The following is a 12,209-nucleotide window of genomic DNA, read 5'->3' as shown; positions in this document are numbered from 1 at the left end:
CCATTAGAGCACATTGAATCAAACACTACATGGCAGCCTACTGCTGGTCTTCTAGAGGCAACCTCATGTGCCAAGACCAATGGCAGGGCCACTTCTGTTATTAACTGCAAAAGAGTACTACTGCACAAGAGTAGCACCTGCAGTATGGTTGGAATCCAGCAAGGCTATTAACATTAGTCTTTCACCATTATCACTTAAAATAGCAGGGCCTCTTAAAGGCTAGTTGAGCACTGATCAGGGCTGCTTGCTTGCTACCATCTCTTCTTTCCACCCTCCCCCTGCACTGCTATAGGCCACAGGTGGATAATACAGAGTAACAGCATTTAGGACCAGCTGCTGTGATTCTTTTGAAAAAAAAAAAAGTTTGGCCAAGTGGGGGCCTGGGGGAGAAAAAACCCACCACAGTGGAAGCCCCATCATTTTGCCAGCAGACTAGCTTCTACGGGAAGAGTCTGGGCTATCTATATGAAGCCAAGGAGTGAGGAAAGAGTAGGAGAAAAGGTAAGTGAAATCTTAATGTAGAGGCAGAGTCAGGGCTTGTCACCATGTTAAATTGGCATGTTACAATCCAGTGTAGGAATTGGATTTGGATTTCAGTATAGCAAAACATCTAGTCAGTTAGCTACAGCTTGACCTAACATGGTAAACAGTGGATGCCTCCATGCCACTTAATCAGATAGTAGGGTGCAAGAGTAAATACCTATGACAATTAAGGAGTGTCATGGGGACAGTTACTATTCTCATGCAGCATGGTCCTGAGAGATTTTACTGCCTGGGCTAGGACCTTTCCCCCCCCAATCCAGGCTTTAGATGCTCATGGCTGATTTCAGTTGGAGGATCAGGATCTGAAAATTACTTTTTTCTAATAAAATTCCACCATGAACTAATGCATGTAGCAGTTTATTTCATCACAAGTCATTTACAGTCTCAGTTTACCATTACTGCTTTTGTCCTCTTCAGATTAAGGAGAGCCACTGACACCAATGAAGTGGCCATCAGGCAAAGGATCACAGTAGCTGCTGTTGCAACAGTGGTCCATGCTTCTCTCAGTTGAATCTCTTCTATAGAGAGAGAGGGTAGAACCACAAGTTAGTGACCAGAATATTTTTCAATAAACTTGAATTAGCACCAACATGCAGTTAAATAAGGGAGAGGAACATTTGTTTCCTACCTTGGGTTGAAGGCCATTCATCTGCTACAATGATAACAGGACCAGGTAAGCTTGCTACACCCGAGTTCTTTGCTTCCTTCACAACATCTGCAAGAGGTCAGTCACCAAAGAGGAGTCTTGAGTAATGATTTCCATGTACTAAGCTAACTGTCTATACTCAAGTTCTGGCCAGAGGAGACCAGAAATTAAAGGCCTACAAAATGTGACTGACAAAATAAAATACTGGGTTTAGTCAGGGGGCAAGACAACTGAGGGGGTACAGAACAGGACAGCCTTATACAACTTTAAGACTTAGTGTCTAGAGAGACCAATAGGTCATGGGCTTCAATTTAAGCCTGGAATTTTTAAATTAGACATTAGGAAAAGGACTCCCCAATAAGGCTCGTTAAGCATTGAAACTAGTTACCTAGAGGGTTTGCAGAATCGGTCCCTGGTGGCTTAAGGATGATGGTCAAGATAATACTTTGTCCTGCCTCAGTACAGGGGACTGGACTAGATGGCCTATTGAGGTCCCCTCCAATGCTACCTTTTGTAATTGTGATTGTTATAGTACATCACCATGGTCAGTGAGACATTCTAGTTGTCGGTGATTAGATCCTACCTCGTTTGTTTCTAGCTGACAGAGGACATCTTGGTGAACACAGAGGGGAGTCCAGATGAAGTTTGTCACAGAGTAGAGCACTGCAGTGGAAGTACACCTAGAGCAAAGATACGGAGAGACATTTAGCACACAGGAAGCCCTAGCATTTAGCTACTGCAAGAGGGACTGCACTTACTAGGCTAGTGAGAGCCTTGTCACCAGCTACAAAGGCAAAGGTCTTCACTTCAAATCTCTGGCGATAGTTGGGATAGCTGACTGCAAGGCCCACTGGATGAAATGCAGTTCTGTAGTTGTCCAGTTCATAGTCACACCTACAGAAGATACATGTAGAAAGTCATGGGGGAGGTCAGAGTTGAAGTCAGGTAGAGGCTAGACTCTTGACCGTTAATGAAGCAAACCTTCCAAGTTTAATATTTAGTCCATTGCCTGAGAGAGCTCCTCTGTACTGTTTCAGAGAGATCTGCCTGAACTTGCAAGCCTGCATTAGGACAGCAACTAATTCCTAGTCAAGACATTTAGAGGGTTTGAGTCACTCAGTTGTGAGCCATTATTTGAGCTACATTTGGAATTTTCACTTTAGTCATTGAGCATGCACTCACTCAAATGCAGCATTAGGTCAAGCTAGACAATGACCTACACTTTTCTAATCAGATCTTAGCTAGACAGCAACGCTTCGCGCCTAGGTCCATGTGAGGAGCCTGCCAGTACAAGTCACATTGCTCTCATAGCTCCAACAAGCCTTTGCATGGTATTTCAGGGAAACACATTTCTTCCCAGCACACTGCAGTAAGGCTGGCCTGCCCATGTTCCTACAGCAGTTGTATTATACCTACCCATCCACAACAATGTTCCACCGGGGCAGAGAGCTTGGATCTTGTGATGTTGTTGCCCAACAGTCATCCAATACCAGTTTGATGTTGGGGTCATTGCGGTTCAGAACTTGCACTTCCAAGAAGATTGGTTGCTGCAGATATTTCACAATAGGATACTGGTCATCACTGTAGGGCTGCAAGTAGGAGTCATCTGAAAAAACAAGTATGGTAGAGTTAGACAGCCCAGTACACAAGAGGTAGTAGTTCTTGCAGGAATAAGCCAGCTATGCATACACCAGACTTCCTTACATAGAAGGACACAGCTAGTGAGTGGAGTGATTTAGTTGAACTCCTTGCAGAGAGAGGAGTAAGCCTCCTAAACTTGACTAGATAGGACCACTAGATTCCTCTATAGAAAGAGGACCTATTAAACCCAGTCTGCCAGGTCTATGTCACATACCAGCAGTGAAGGATTCATGCCACCCCCAGGAGACTTGCTATCCAGGTCTACTTCTTTGGATACTAGGGACTGAAGAGCTCCTTTGACTGTGGAGGGAGTCACTTCATTCTGCCCTGGCCATAATTTGCAGCTAGATGCAAGCTTTACCTGGATAGATCAGCAGGATCAAGGAGAGAGGACCCTGGTTTATTGAAGAAACTGGAGGAGGGAGACTGCTTATCCTTACGCTCAGGGACGCATCACCACTTTTGTAGGTGCACACTACGGTCAGCCTGAAAGGTAGAATGCTCAGCATGAGGTTAGCTAGCAATTTGAACAGTCACTTTGCTTAGTGTTGTGACCGGCTCACTGGCAGAGTTGTGGACTGACCTGAATTCACTGTCCCTAGAAATCCTGCGTGGTGGTAGATCTGCCCACAAAGCACGAACTTCATTCTCATAAATTATCCTCTCGCCTTCAAACTACAGGGGATACAGGAGTGTTAGTGACTGCCCTGCCACTGGAGCTCCTTTAGCAGTCACTGTCCTGGACACTTACCCTCTGCCTTGTTCCACACATGTTCAGTGGGACATGAAACCGAACCATGTCATTTGAGGGAGACTTGAAGACTGGTTTGCATGTAGGATCTCTTAGCCTGATGGTATCCAAGTCTAGGGCTGGTTTTGTCCTGTCACTGAGTACTTCAAAGTCCATGTAGCCATCCTGAGTGCACACAGCAGCTGAAACATTCAAGGAGGTTAGCATGGGTTGCTGTAAGGTGACTCCACTACATGGCACTGTGGCAGCTCCTGGCTCAGTTCAGTGAGGGACTAGAGTCTTTTAGCTGAGCTGTGTGTGCAGGGGCCCTAACTACCCTAGGAGGAGTTGTCCTGAGCCTACTGGATTGTTCCTGGTCTCCATTTTGTATAGCATGGCCTGGAGGGCAAGGTTCCTGCAACAGCTCATGCCAGGAAGCTCAAGGACCTAGAGTTGCCAGCAAGTAGTGCTCCATGGCTTGCATGAGTGGGAACCAAAAACATCCCATTAGGAGTTGTTTGGGGCAGGCCAGGTAGGAGAAGCTAGTATGGTGCCAGGTCAAGATTAGTGGCCTGGTAGGTCAGAGGGACAGCTGGTGAAGTCTCTTCCTCAGGAGAGAGCTAGCAGCTGCTGGGGAGCCAGGAACTATGGGAAAAGCTTCTGAGATGTTCAGTTGTATGTGGGGCTGCCTGCCTGCCATTTTGCAGGGGGAGGGGTGGTGGAGGAGGAAAGCTGTTCTAAGTTCGTGTGTTCCCTGCAACATGATCAGAATTGAAGACTCCCTCCCACTTCCAAGCAGTAGATATGAAGAATACCTAGATATGTAACCAAAGACATAGGCCTGAGACTCCACCAGCTAGGGAGGGGCATCCATTTTAGATAGAATTAGTGTGACTTAGCAACTTTATGCCATTAGTTGCTGAGAACTACCCTACATGGTAATTTTTGCTTGCCAGCTATTACGAGTTTACACCAAATATAGCTACACTTTTAGCTGTATGTTAGCTCAAGATGGTGGTGTGCTTCAGTGTTTTGGTGTCCAACTCATGTTCTCCTGTAATGAAGTGGATGACAACCATCTTCAGTATTTTACACACCAAGCATTGGATTCCTATGATGAAGTCTCATTTGTAGGCCAATACTTCAGGGATAGCTGAACCACCACAGAATGAGTTGAAAGAAGTACATGTCTTACCTATTGGTGCATGTTGCTCACAGGGACACTCTGGATAAGTCACCATTGACAGCATTTCTCCACGGAAGTTGAAAGTTAGCCTTAGAGATGCCATGTATGACTGAAGTCCTAAGCAGTTCTCATACAGCTGGAAGAGAGGGAGGCAGGCCACAACATTTGTCAACTGTCTTAGATAAAAGTCTGTAAAGGTAATTTTAGTTATGTTTGCCATTATGTCACCTTACAGGCAAAAGTAGCCTTTTGCTTCAGATTGGACAGTCATTTAGACTGGACCAGTCTAGCCAGAAATATTTTGCCTTGATTATCTAATCTCCTGGAGTAAGAAGTGAGTAGGCTGGTTTAGAAGTAGGAATTTGTAAATTTTAAATCAGTAACTGATTTAGAGTGTCATCTTTAGGAAGTTGATATTTAGACCTTGTCCAAAACTCAGTCTTTAAGTATATTTGGCTCTGCAGACCCAGACTAAGTATCCAGCAGCCTGGGTTCTCAACTTTAACTGACTTATTTGTAAGCTTCAGAATACAGCATGCTAGGTTCTGTCCTCACAGAGCCATCCCTGACCCAGAGATCTTACATAAGCAGCAAGATATAAAGGAGACTGAATACTACCACCATCTAGGTATATTAGACCAAACTCCTCTCGTTCTATCTATTGGGATATGCCAATTTCTTGGGAAGAGCAGTAGCTTTACAGATCATTCCAGGGATAATCGCTACTCCCACAATACTCCATGCTGGCAGACAAGTTGTCTGTCCAGGCTAACTTAATGGCAGAGCTGGTGTCATGTCACAAGACAAGAGAAGGGCCAGAACAAGTAGCCCAAGGGGTAGTTTGTCAGGAAACATTGCTTAAATGGTAAGCAAGGAAGGTTTTTTTTTTTTTTTAAAAAGCAGAGACATTTAGAAAGGGCCGATAGAGAGGAGGCTTATATTGCAGTAATGGAGATCAGATGAGTGCCTGAAAAAAGTTTAATGGTCTCATATGAAGGTTACTCTGAATATTTGGAGATGGCCTGGTTGAGAGAGTTAAAGGAAAAGAATCAGATGGCAGCCAAACAATGGCAGCACAGAAGGTACAGATGCCTACAGTCTAGTCCTATGGCTTGGAATGGAATCTGCTGATAGGACAGCAAACCTGCTTTTGTAGTTAAGCCCTTTCTATTGCATCTATGGTTTGCATTTCAGTTACAATTATGACTATGCCTAAAAGGAGTCAGATCTCACTACAAACTAGTAGTCTTACTCTGGACTTCAGGGTTCTTCTGTTGATGTGCAGCTTCACTCCCCTTCTTGCATCTAGAAGAATTCCATTTGCTTGGAGTTGGTTCATGGGAATGTTTCTATTTTCTACACTCACAGCTGAGAGGATCCCTGGGAAAGCTGGGATGGCAACAGTCATGTGTGTTGAGTTACAGGTTGCTGGGCCTACAAGAATAGCTCTGTTAGTTTCCATAGAAGTTTTAAGGTACAAGTCCCTCTAATGTCAGAGGGGCCAGCTTCCTCTGTGAAGGGAGGAAGTTTTACCTGGTGCACAGATCATTCTTGATTCTACAGTTAGTCGCTGGTCAGGAGGCCCATATGAAAGCTTGAGTGCCACAGTATACAGCATCTGGTTGTCTTGCTGCAGAGGACAGACATTGTTGAGAACAGCAGGTTATTCACAGTGAGGTTCCCAGTGCCAGGTATATTAAAAATATCAATAAAACTAGGCTGTACTTCTGAAGAGACTTCAGAGGTTATGAGAAGTCTTGCAGGGCACATTAGCCATTTAAATTGCTGTTGAGGCAGAAAGCCACTGGAGTAGTACACTAGCCATTTCATGATATGCTACACAGAGGAGTTCTTGGGAAGGGTGTACAAACTCCATTCTAGGGCCTCATGTACCACATGGTGTCATAGCCAGAAATCAAGCTGCAGCTGTTGTGAGTAGGCATTTGATATCTCACCACACATTCCCATTTTCAGATGGTATGATGGACTGCATGTAGAGTCAGACTAATCATTCTCCCAATAGCTCAAGACTAGTGAGCCTCAGAAGTGCCAGACTTCTTAGCACCATTTCTATTTATAACCATTTGCCTATGGCAAGTTTTGCCTTTTGGCCTCCAGAATGGATCTTGTGCACCTACCTTGTAAGAGGTGACTCCAGTAGCACCAAAAGAAACCTGGAAGATTAGGTTATTGCTGTCAGCTAGGAATGTGTATCCTTGCTGCATGGCTTGCCGAAGGCTTAGCCTGTGTGTTCTTGTTCCATCATCTATGGACAGTATCCAGGCCATCTGAGACTCTATAGTCTGCAATTTGAGACTTCTGGTTAGTCAGACATAAGGTTTTTCATTATAGAGCAAGGGGGGTATTGTTCTTATCTTTAAGAAGTGTTAAGACTGCTGTGACAGGCAGCTTGGCAAACCAACCCTAGAGATATACATAAGGGTCCAGCTTGCTACTTTAGCAAGCATCACCAAAGTTGCAGTTTCTACACGCAGCCGTTTAGAGGCATGTTACTTTGAACACCCAGCCCCCATTTTGACAGACATTCCATACCGTGTGTTCATCAGCAAAACTGGGAAGGAGTCTTGGAAATACAACCTGAAAGAGAATGGGACAGCAGCTGAATGCAAAGCACACAGTTCAATGAGATTAGGATACCAAGAAAGCTTTCCATGGTGAATGTTACAAGGAGCCTCTGACTGATTACAGGAATGGAAGCTTTAGGAGAGTCTTCTGAGGAAGTGTGCTGCAGTGGCTAGAGGCCTGGCTTGTTTCTGGAGGGACAAGGGGGGGGAAGCAGCCAATGCTGTTTTCCCCCCATAGTTTAGGGCACCTGTGCCCAGGTTGACAACTACAGTAACTCCTCACTTAACATTGTAGTTATGTTCCTGAAAAATGTGACTAAGTGAGATGATGTTAAACAAATCCAATTTCCTTGTAAGAATTAATGTAAATGGGAGGGGTTAGGTTCCAGGGAATTTTTTCTTCTGCCAGACAAAAGACTATTATGTACATGTGGACACACTAAGTTTTAAACAAAAAATTTAATACTGGTACACAGTGATGATGATTGTGAAGCTTGGTTGAGGTGGAGGAGTCAGAGGGTGGGATACTTCCCAGGGAATGCCTTGTGGCTGAATGATGAACTAGCAATTTGCTGAGCCCTCAAGGGTTAACTCACTCTACAAGGCAGCAGGAATGGAGGGAGGTGAGACCGCATCAGACAGACACACTGTGAGATGTGCATTTCCCCTTTAATTACACTGCCTTGTTAATTGGATCAGCTTGCTGAGACCACAGCTGCTGCTGCCAGCTCCCTCAGTCCTGAGCCCTGTTGTGTGTCCCCCCTGCTCTATAGAAGATGGGGGTAAGCAGGGTGCAGCAGCAGGGGGACACCCTGACATTAGCCCCCTTCTTCCTGCCCCCCCTTGCACAGCAAGCAGGAGTCTTGGGGAGTAGCTCCAAGGCAGAGGGCAGGAGCAGCACATGGCAGTGGGGGGGAGGAACAGCTGCAATTGCTAGCTTGCTGGGCAGCCACTGCACAGGGAACTTAGGGGAGCTGATATGGGGGCTGCCAGTCCATCCTGGTCCCAAGCCCCCACCAGCTAGCTGCAACAGGTTGCTCTTCCTGCAAGCAGTGGACAGAGCAGGCGGCTGCCAAACGACATTAGAAGGAAGCATTGCACAAATTTAAATGAGCATGTTCCCTAATTGATCAGCAACATAACAATGTTAACAGGGACAACTTTAAGTGAGGAGTTACTGTACTGATCATTAGCCAATAGAGGGTCTATATAATTCAGTAAGCTGTGCCGAGCCCAGCCAGGGAAGCCACTAGAAGTGCACAAAGGATGAGGTAAAGGTAACTGGCAAGAGGTTTCACAAATAAGACTAGACTAGTTTTCACAGATTCACAGATTCTAGGACTGGAAGGGACCTCGAGAGGTCATCGAGTCCAGTCCCCTGCCCGCATGGCAGGACCAAATACGGTCTAGACCATCCCTGATAGACATTTATCTAACCTACTCTTAAATATCTCCAGAGATGGAGATTCCACAACCTCCCTAGGCAATTTATTCCAGTGCTTAACCACCCTGACAGTTAGGAAGTTTTTCCTAATGTCCAACCTAAACTGCCCTTGCTGCAGTTTAAGCCCATTGCTTCTTGTTCTATCCTCAGAGGCTAAGAACAAGTTTTCTCCCTCCTCCTTATGACACCCTTTTAGATACCTGAAAACTGCTATCATGTCCCCTCTCAGTCTTCTCTTTTCCAAACTAAAGAAACCCAATTCTTTCAGCCTTCCTTCATAGGTCATGTTCTCAAGACCTTTAATCATTCTTGTTGCTCTTCTCTGGACCCTTTCCAATTTCTCCACATCTTTCTTGAAATGCAGTGCCCAGAACTGGACACAATACTCCAGCTGAGGCCTAACCAGAGCAGAGTAGAGCGGAAGAATGACTTCTCGTGTCTTGCTCACAACACACCTGTTAATGCATCCCAGAATCATGTTTGCTTTTTTTGCAACATCATCACACTGTTGACTCATATTTAGCTTGTGGTCCACTATAACCCCTAGATCCCCTTCTGCCGTACTCCTTCCTACAGAGTCTCTTCCCATTCTGTATGTGTGAAACAGATTTTTTCCTTCTTAAGTGGAGCACTTTGCATTTCGTCTTTGTTAAACTTCATCCTGTTTAACTCAGACCATTTCTCCAATTTGTCCAGATCATTTTGAATTATGACCCTGTCCTCCAAAGCAGTTGCAATCCCTCCCAGTTTGTTATCATCTGCAAACTTAATAAGCGTACTTTCTATGCCAATATCCAAGTCGTTAATGAAGATATTGACCAGAGCCGGTCCCAAAACAGACCCCTGCGGAACCCCACTCGTTATGCCTTTCCAGCAGGATTGGGAACCATTAATAACAACTCTCTGAGTACAGTTATCCAGCCAGTTATGCACCCACCTTCAATCTAAGTCTTCCCAGACATCAGGAATGGGAAGATCCGCCATCACCCTGCTAGTCAGTTTTATTTCCTGACACCCACCACCCAAAGAAGAGAGTCTGAAGATACATCTAAGATTTGAGCGGAGATGCCATTGAGTTGTCAAACTCATATCTACAGCTGAGCTTCCAAGGGATTGTTGAACTGCCCCACTTACTGCCATGAAGTCTTTAGTACAGTTTGTAGCTCCTGTAAAAATAGTAGGGACAACTTCATCTGCTGGAAGAGCATCACAGCCAATACTGTAGGTTACATTCTTGTCCCCTGCAATGGTCCTGTTGAGCAGCAGCAGCTCTATTCTCAGCTGGTGTTGGTCATGCTATAGCAACAGAACACATTGGTCAGAGTAAGATATAGTGGCAGTTTTACATTACTAGATTTTTGCCTCAGATTAGCAAATACAGCCAGCCTTCACAGAGGCCACATGTTCAAGTTGAAAATTTGCTTCAGCTGAAGTTAGCTGTCTATAGAAGTTGCAGGGTTAGTTTTTAAAAAGTTACTGTATTTGCCTCCTTACTCAAGGAAGGAATTGGATTAGTTGGGAGCCATTTTGATTAGTTATTATACAAAAACCAACTCAGTGGGTGCTCTGGGGCTGGAACACACATTGGGGGGGGGGGGAAGAATGAAATGGAGGGGGTCAGGAAAGAAAGTCTCCTAGGAAAGATAGATGGTACATTATGTACCCAACTACAGCATTGCATCACTTCATTTTCTGAGTACACTGTACTGGTAATAGCGGTCACTTTAGAGCCTATATCAAGTGTATATGTTCCCAAAGCAGAGGGACAGTTTTACCTCTAGTCTAGTGCAGTTCACATACAGAGCAGTTAGAGTCAGCCTCTCATGATCCACCATGTAGTCACAGTCTACAATCTCTTCACCACTTGCATCTAGAAAGAGGAAACTGGTCAGCTATGCTGCTAGATGTTGCCCTGAAAAATCCAGCTAGACATGCAGCAATACATACCAACTACATGGACCTGCCAGGAGTTGCTTCCAAGCTCTCTGGGAAACCCAATCAACATTTTGTCATTGTGACAAGACACTGTCCCTACAAGAGGAAACGCACAGTCAGATATCAACTCCTTGCAACACAGACTAGTAGACAGTATACAGACCATTAGTATTATAAAAACCCCTCACAGCAGCAAATGGAGAGGAGTCGTTAGTTCTGAGCACACCCCAGGGTCATTAAAACTATCTGATCAGCCTAGAGACAAATCAACCACCCCCACCATGTTTAGGAGAATGCCCTGGTTACCTGGGAAGTCTAGAGCCATGGAGCTAGTAGCACCAGCTGTCAAGGGCACTATAAGGCAACCAAGCAAAAGAAGCAGCCTGCAAACAAGAGAGAAGATGCTCAGAAGCCAGCACAGCAAACACAACCCTCCCCATACACAACCCTAACCCCCCTTACCACATGCTGCAAAAGGACCAGCCTGGCTGCAATAGAGGCAATCTCATGGCTGAGATACCAACCACCCACATGAAGACACCAGAACAACTTACCTCATACTGAGATGCAGGGGTTATATAGGAGGAGCTGCAGCCCCAGCACAGGAGCAGCTCTGGGAAAACACCTGGGGTGCTTTCCTCATTACCTGCTAGCAGCTGACTCTGAGGCTGATGGTTTACACCTGGCCCTGTTCTGTGCTGCAGTCAGTGAGGAGGGGGCAGGTTAGGGACAAAGCTCCTCTTTCAAGGGGATTTTATGCCCCTTTGCACAATTTGCTGTTTCCCTTCACTTTTAACATTATTTTGATATCCACTTTTCCTTTCACCCTGTTCTTCCACTGCCTTTCTCCCTTTGCTGGAAGATGGGGCAAAATAGCTGATGAGCTAGAAACAGATGAACACTTTGTGTTGCAGCCTTAAGCTCCCCTTGCCCTTTGCCCCTTACCAAGGAGAACACTTAGTATTGCTGGGCTCTTCTGCCCACTAAAACAGCCTTGTGCTCAGCCAGGGGGTTTGTAGGGCATCCCACAATTGGGAACTATCCTCAGTAGCCCCTGCTTGGGAAATCTTCATTGCCAGGGTAGTTCTCTTCAGGAGGGACAGTTTGCCCAATATCTAGTTTGCCATAACTGTTACCAATGTGAATGAATCCTCCCAACTCTCGGGGATGTAGAGGAATGGTTGTAGGATGGAATGGCCTAGAAACACATTGTTAAACCCCATTCTAGAGATGGGGAAAAGTGAGACACAAAGAGATCAAGTGATTTGCCCAAAGCGACTTATTAATTAGCATTTGCTTTATGGTAGCACTTTGTCCCCCCCCCCGTGATCAGGGCCCCATTGTGCTAGGTGCGGTTGAATGCAGTGAGAAACAGTCCTTGCCCAAAGACTTCACAGTCTAAATAGACAACACAGAAGAAGGGTGGGAGAAAGGAAGGATTATTATCCCCATTTATATGGGCAGGGATCTATGTTACAGCGTGATTAATGCTAAGGTCA

At 45.3% G+C, this 12,209-nt stretch overlaps 1 protein-coding gene across 1 annotated transcript; it reads right to left on the bottom strand.

The window, feature by feature from the left end:
• Positions 1-927: 927 nt before the first annotated feature.
• LOC135884723 (zona pellucida sperm-binding protein 2-like) lies at positions 928-11,219 on the bottom strand. The gene is made up of 18 exons (XM_065412250.1): positions 11,173-11,219; positions 11,017-11,093; positions 10,723-10,806; positions 10,551-10,645; positions 9,910-10,071; positions 7,300-7,344; positions 6,885-7,049; positions 6,280-6,376; positions 5,999-6,180; positions 4,756-4,882; positions 3,582-3,763; positions 3,414-3,505; positions 3,192-3,316; positions 2,606-2,795; positions 1,948-2,083; positions 1,773-1,869; positions 1,172-1,258; positions 928-1,061 (listed from the first exon to the last, which is right to left on the bottom strand). Exons 1-18 carry the CDS (start codon positions 11,217-11,219, stop codon positions 928-930), a joined length of 2,124 nt encoding a protein of 707 aa, XP_065268322.1.
• Between the last annotated feature and the right edge of the window lie 990 nt (positions 11,220-12,209).

The sequence above is a fragment of the Emys orbicularis genome, chromosome 10, assembly GCF_028017835.1.
Source record: "Emys orbicularis isolate rEmyOrb1 chromosome 10, rEmyOrb1.hap1, whole genome shotgun sequence".
In the NCBI taxonomy this organism is placed as follows: domain Eukaryota; kingdom Metazoa; phylum Chordata; order Testudines; family Emydidae; genus Emys; species Emys orbicularis.
Note: the sequence above shows the minus strand (reverse complement) of the source record. Positions and strands in the feature narration are given on the sequence as shown.

Coding starts and splice junctions, on each gene's coding strand:
- LOC135884723 (XM_065412250.1), bottom strand. CDS start 11,219: ATGAGATTGCCTCTATTGCAGCCAGGCTGGTCCTTTTGCAGCATGTG. Junction 11,094..11,172: donor TGGTCCTTTTGCAGCATGTG/GTAAGGGGGGTT, acceptor TCTTGTTTGCAG/GCTGCTTCTTTTGCTTGGTT. Junction 6,377..6,884: donor CTGGAGTCACCTCTTACAAG/GTAGGTGCACAA, acceptor TGTCCTCTGCAG/CAAGACAACCAGATGCTGTA.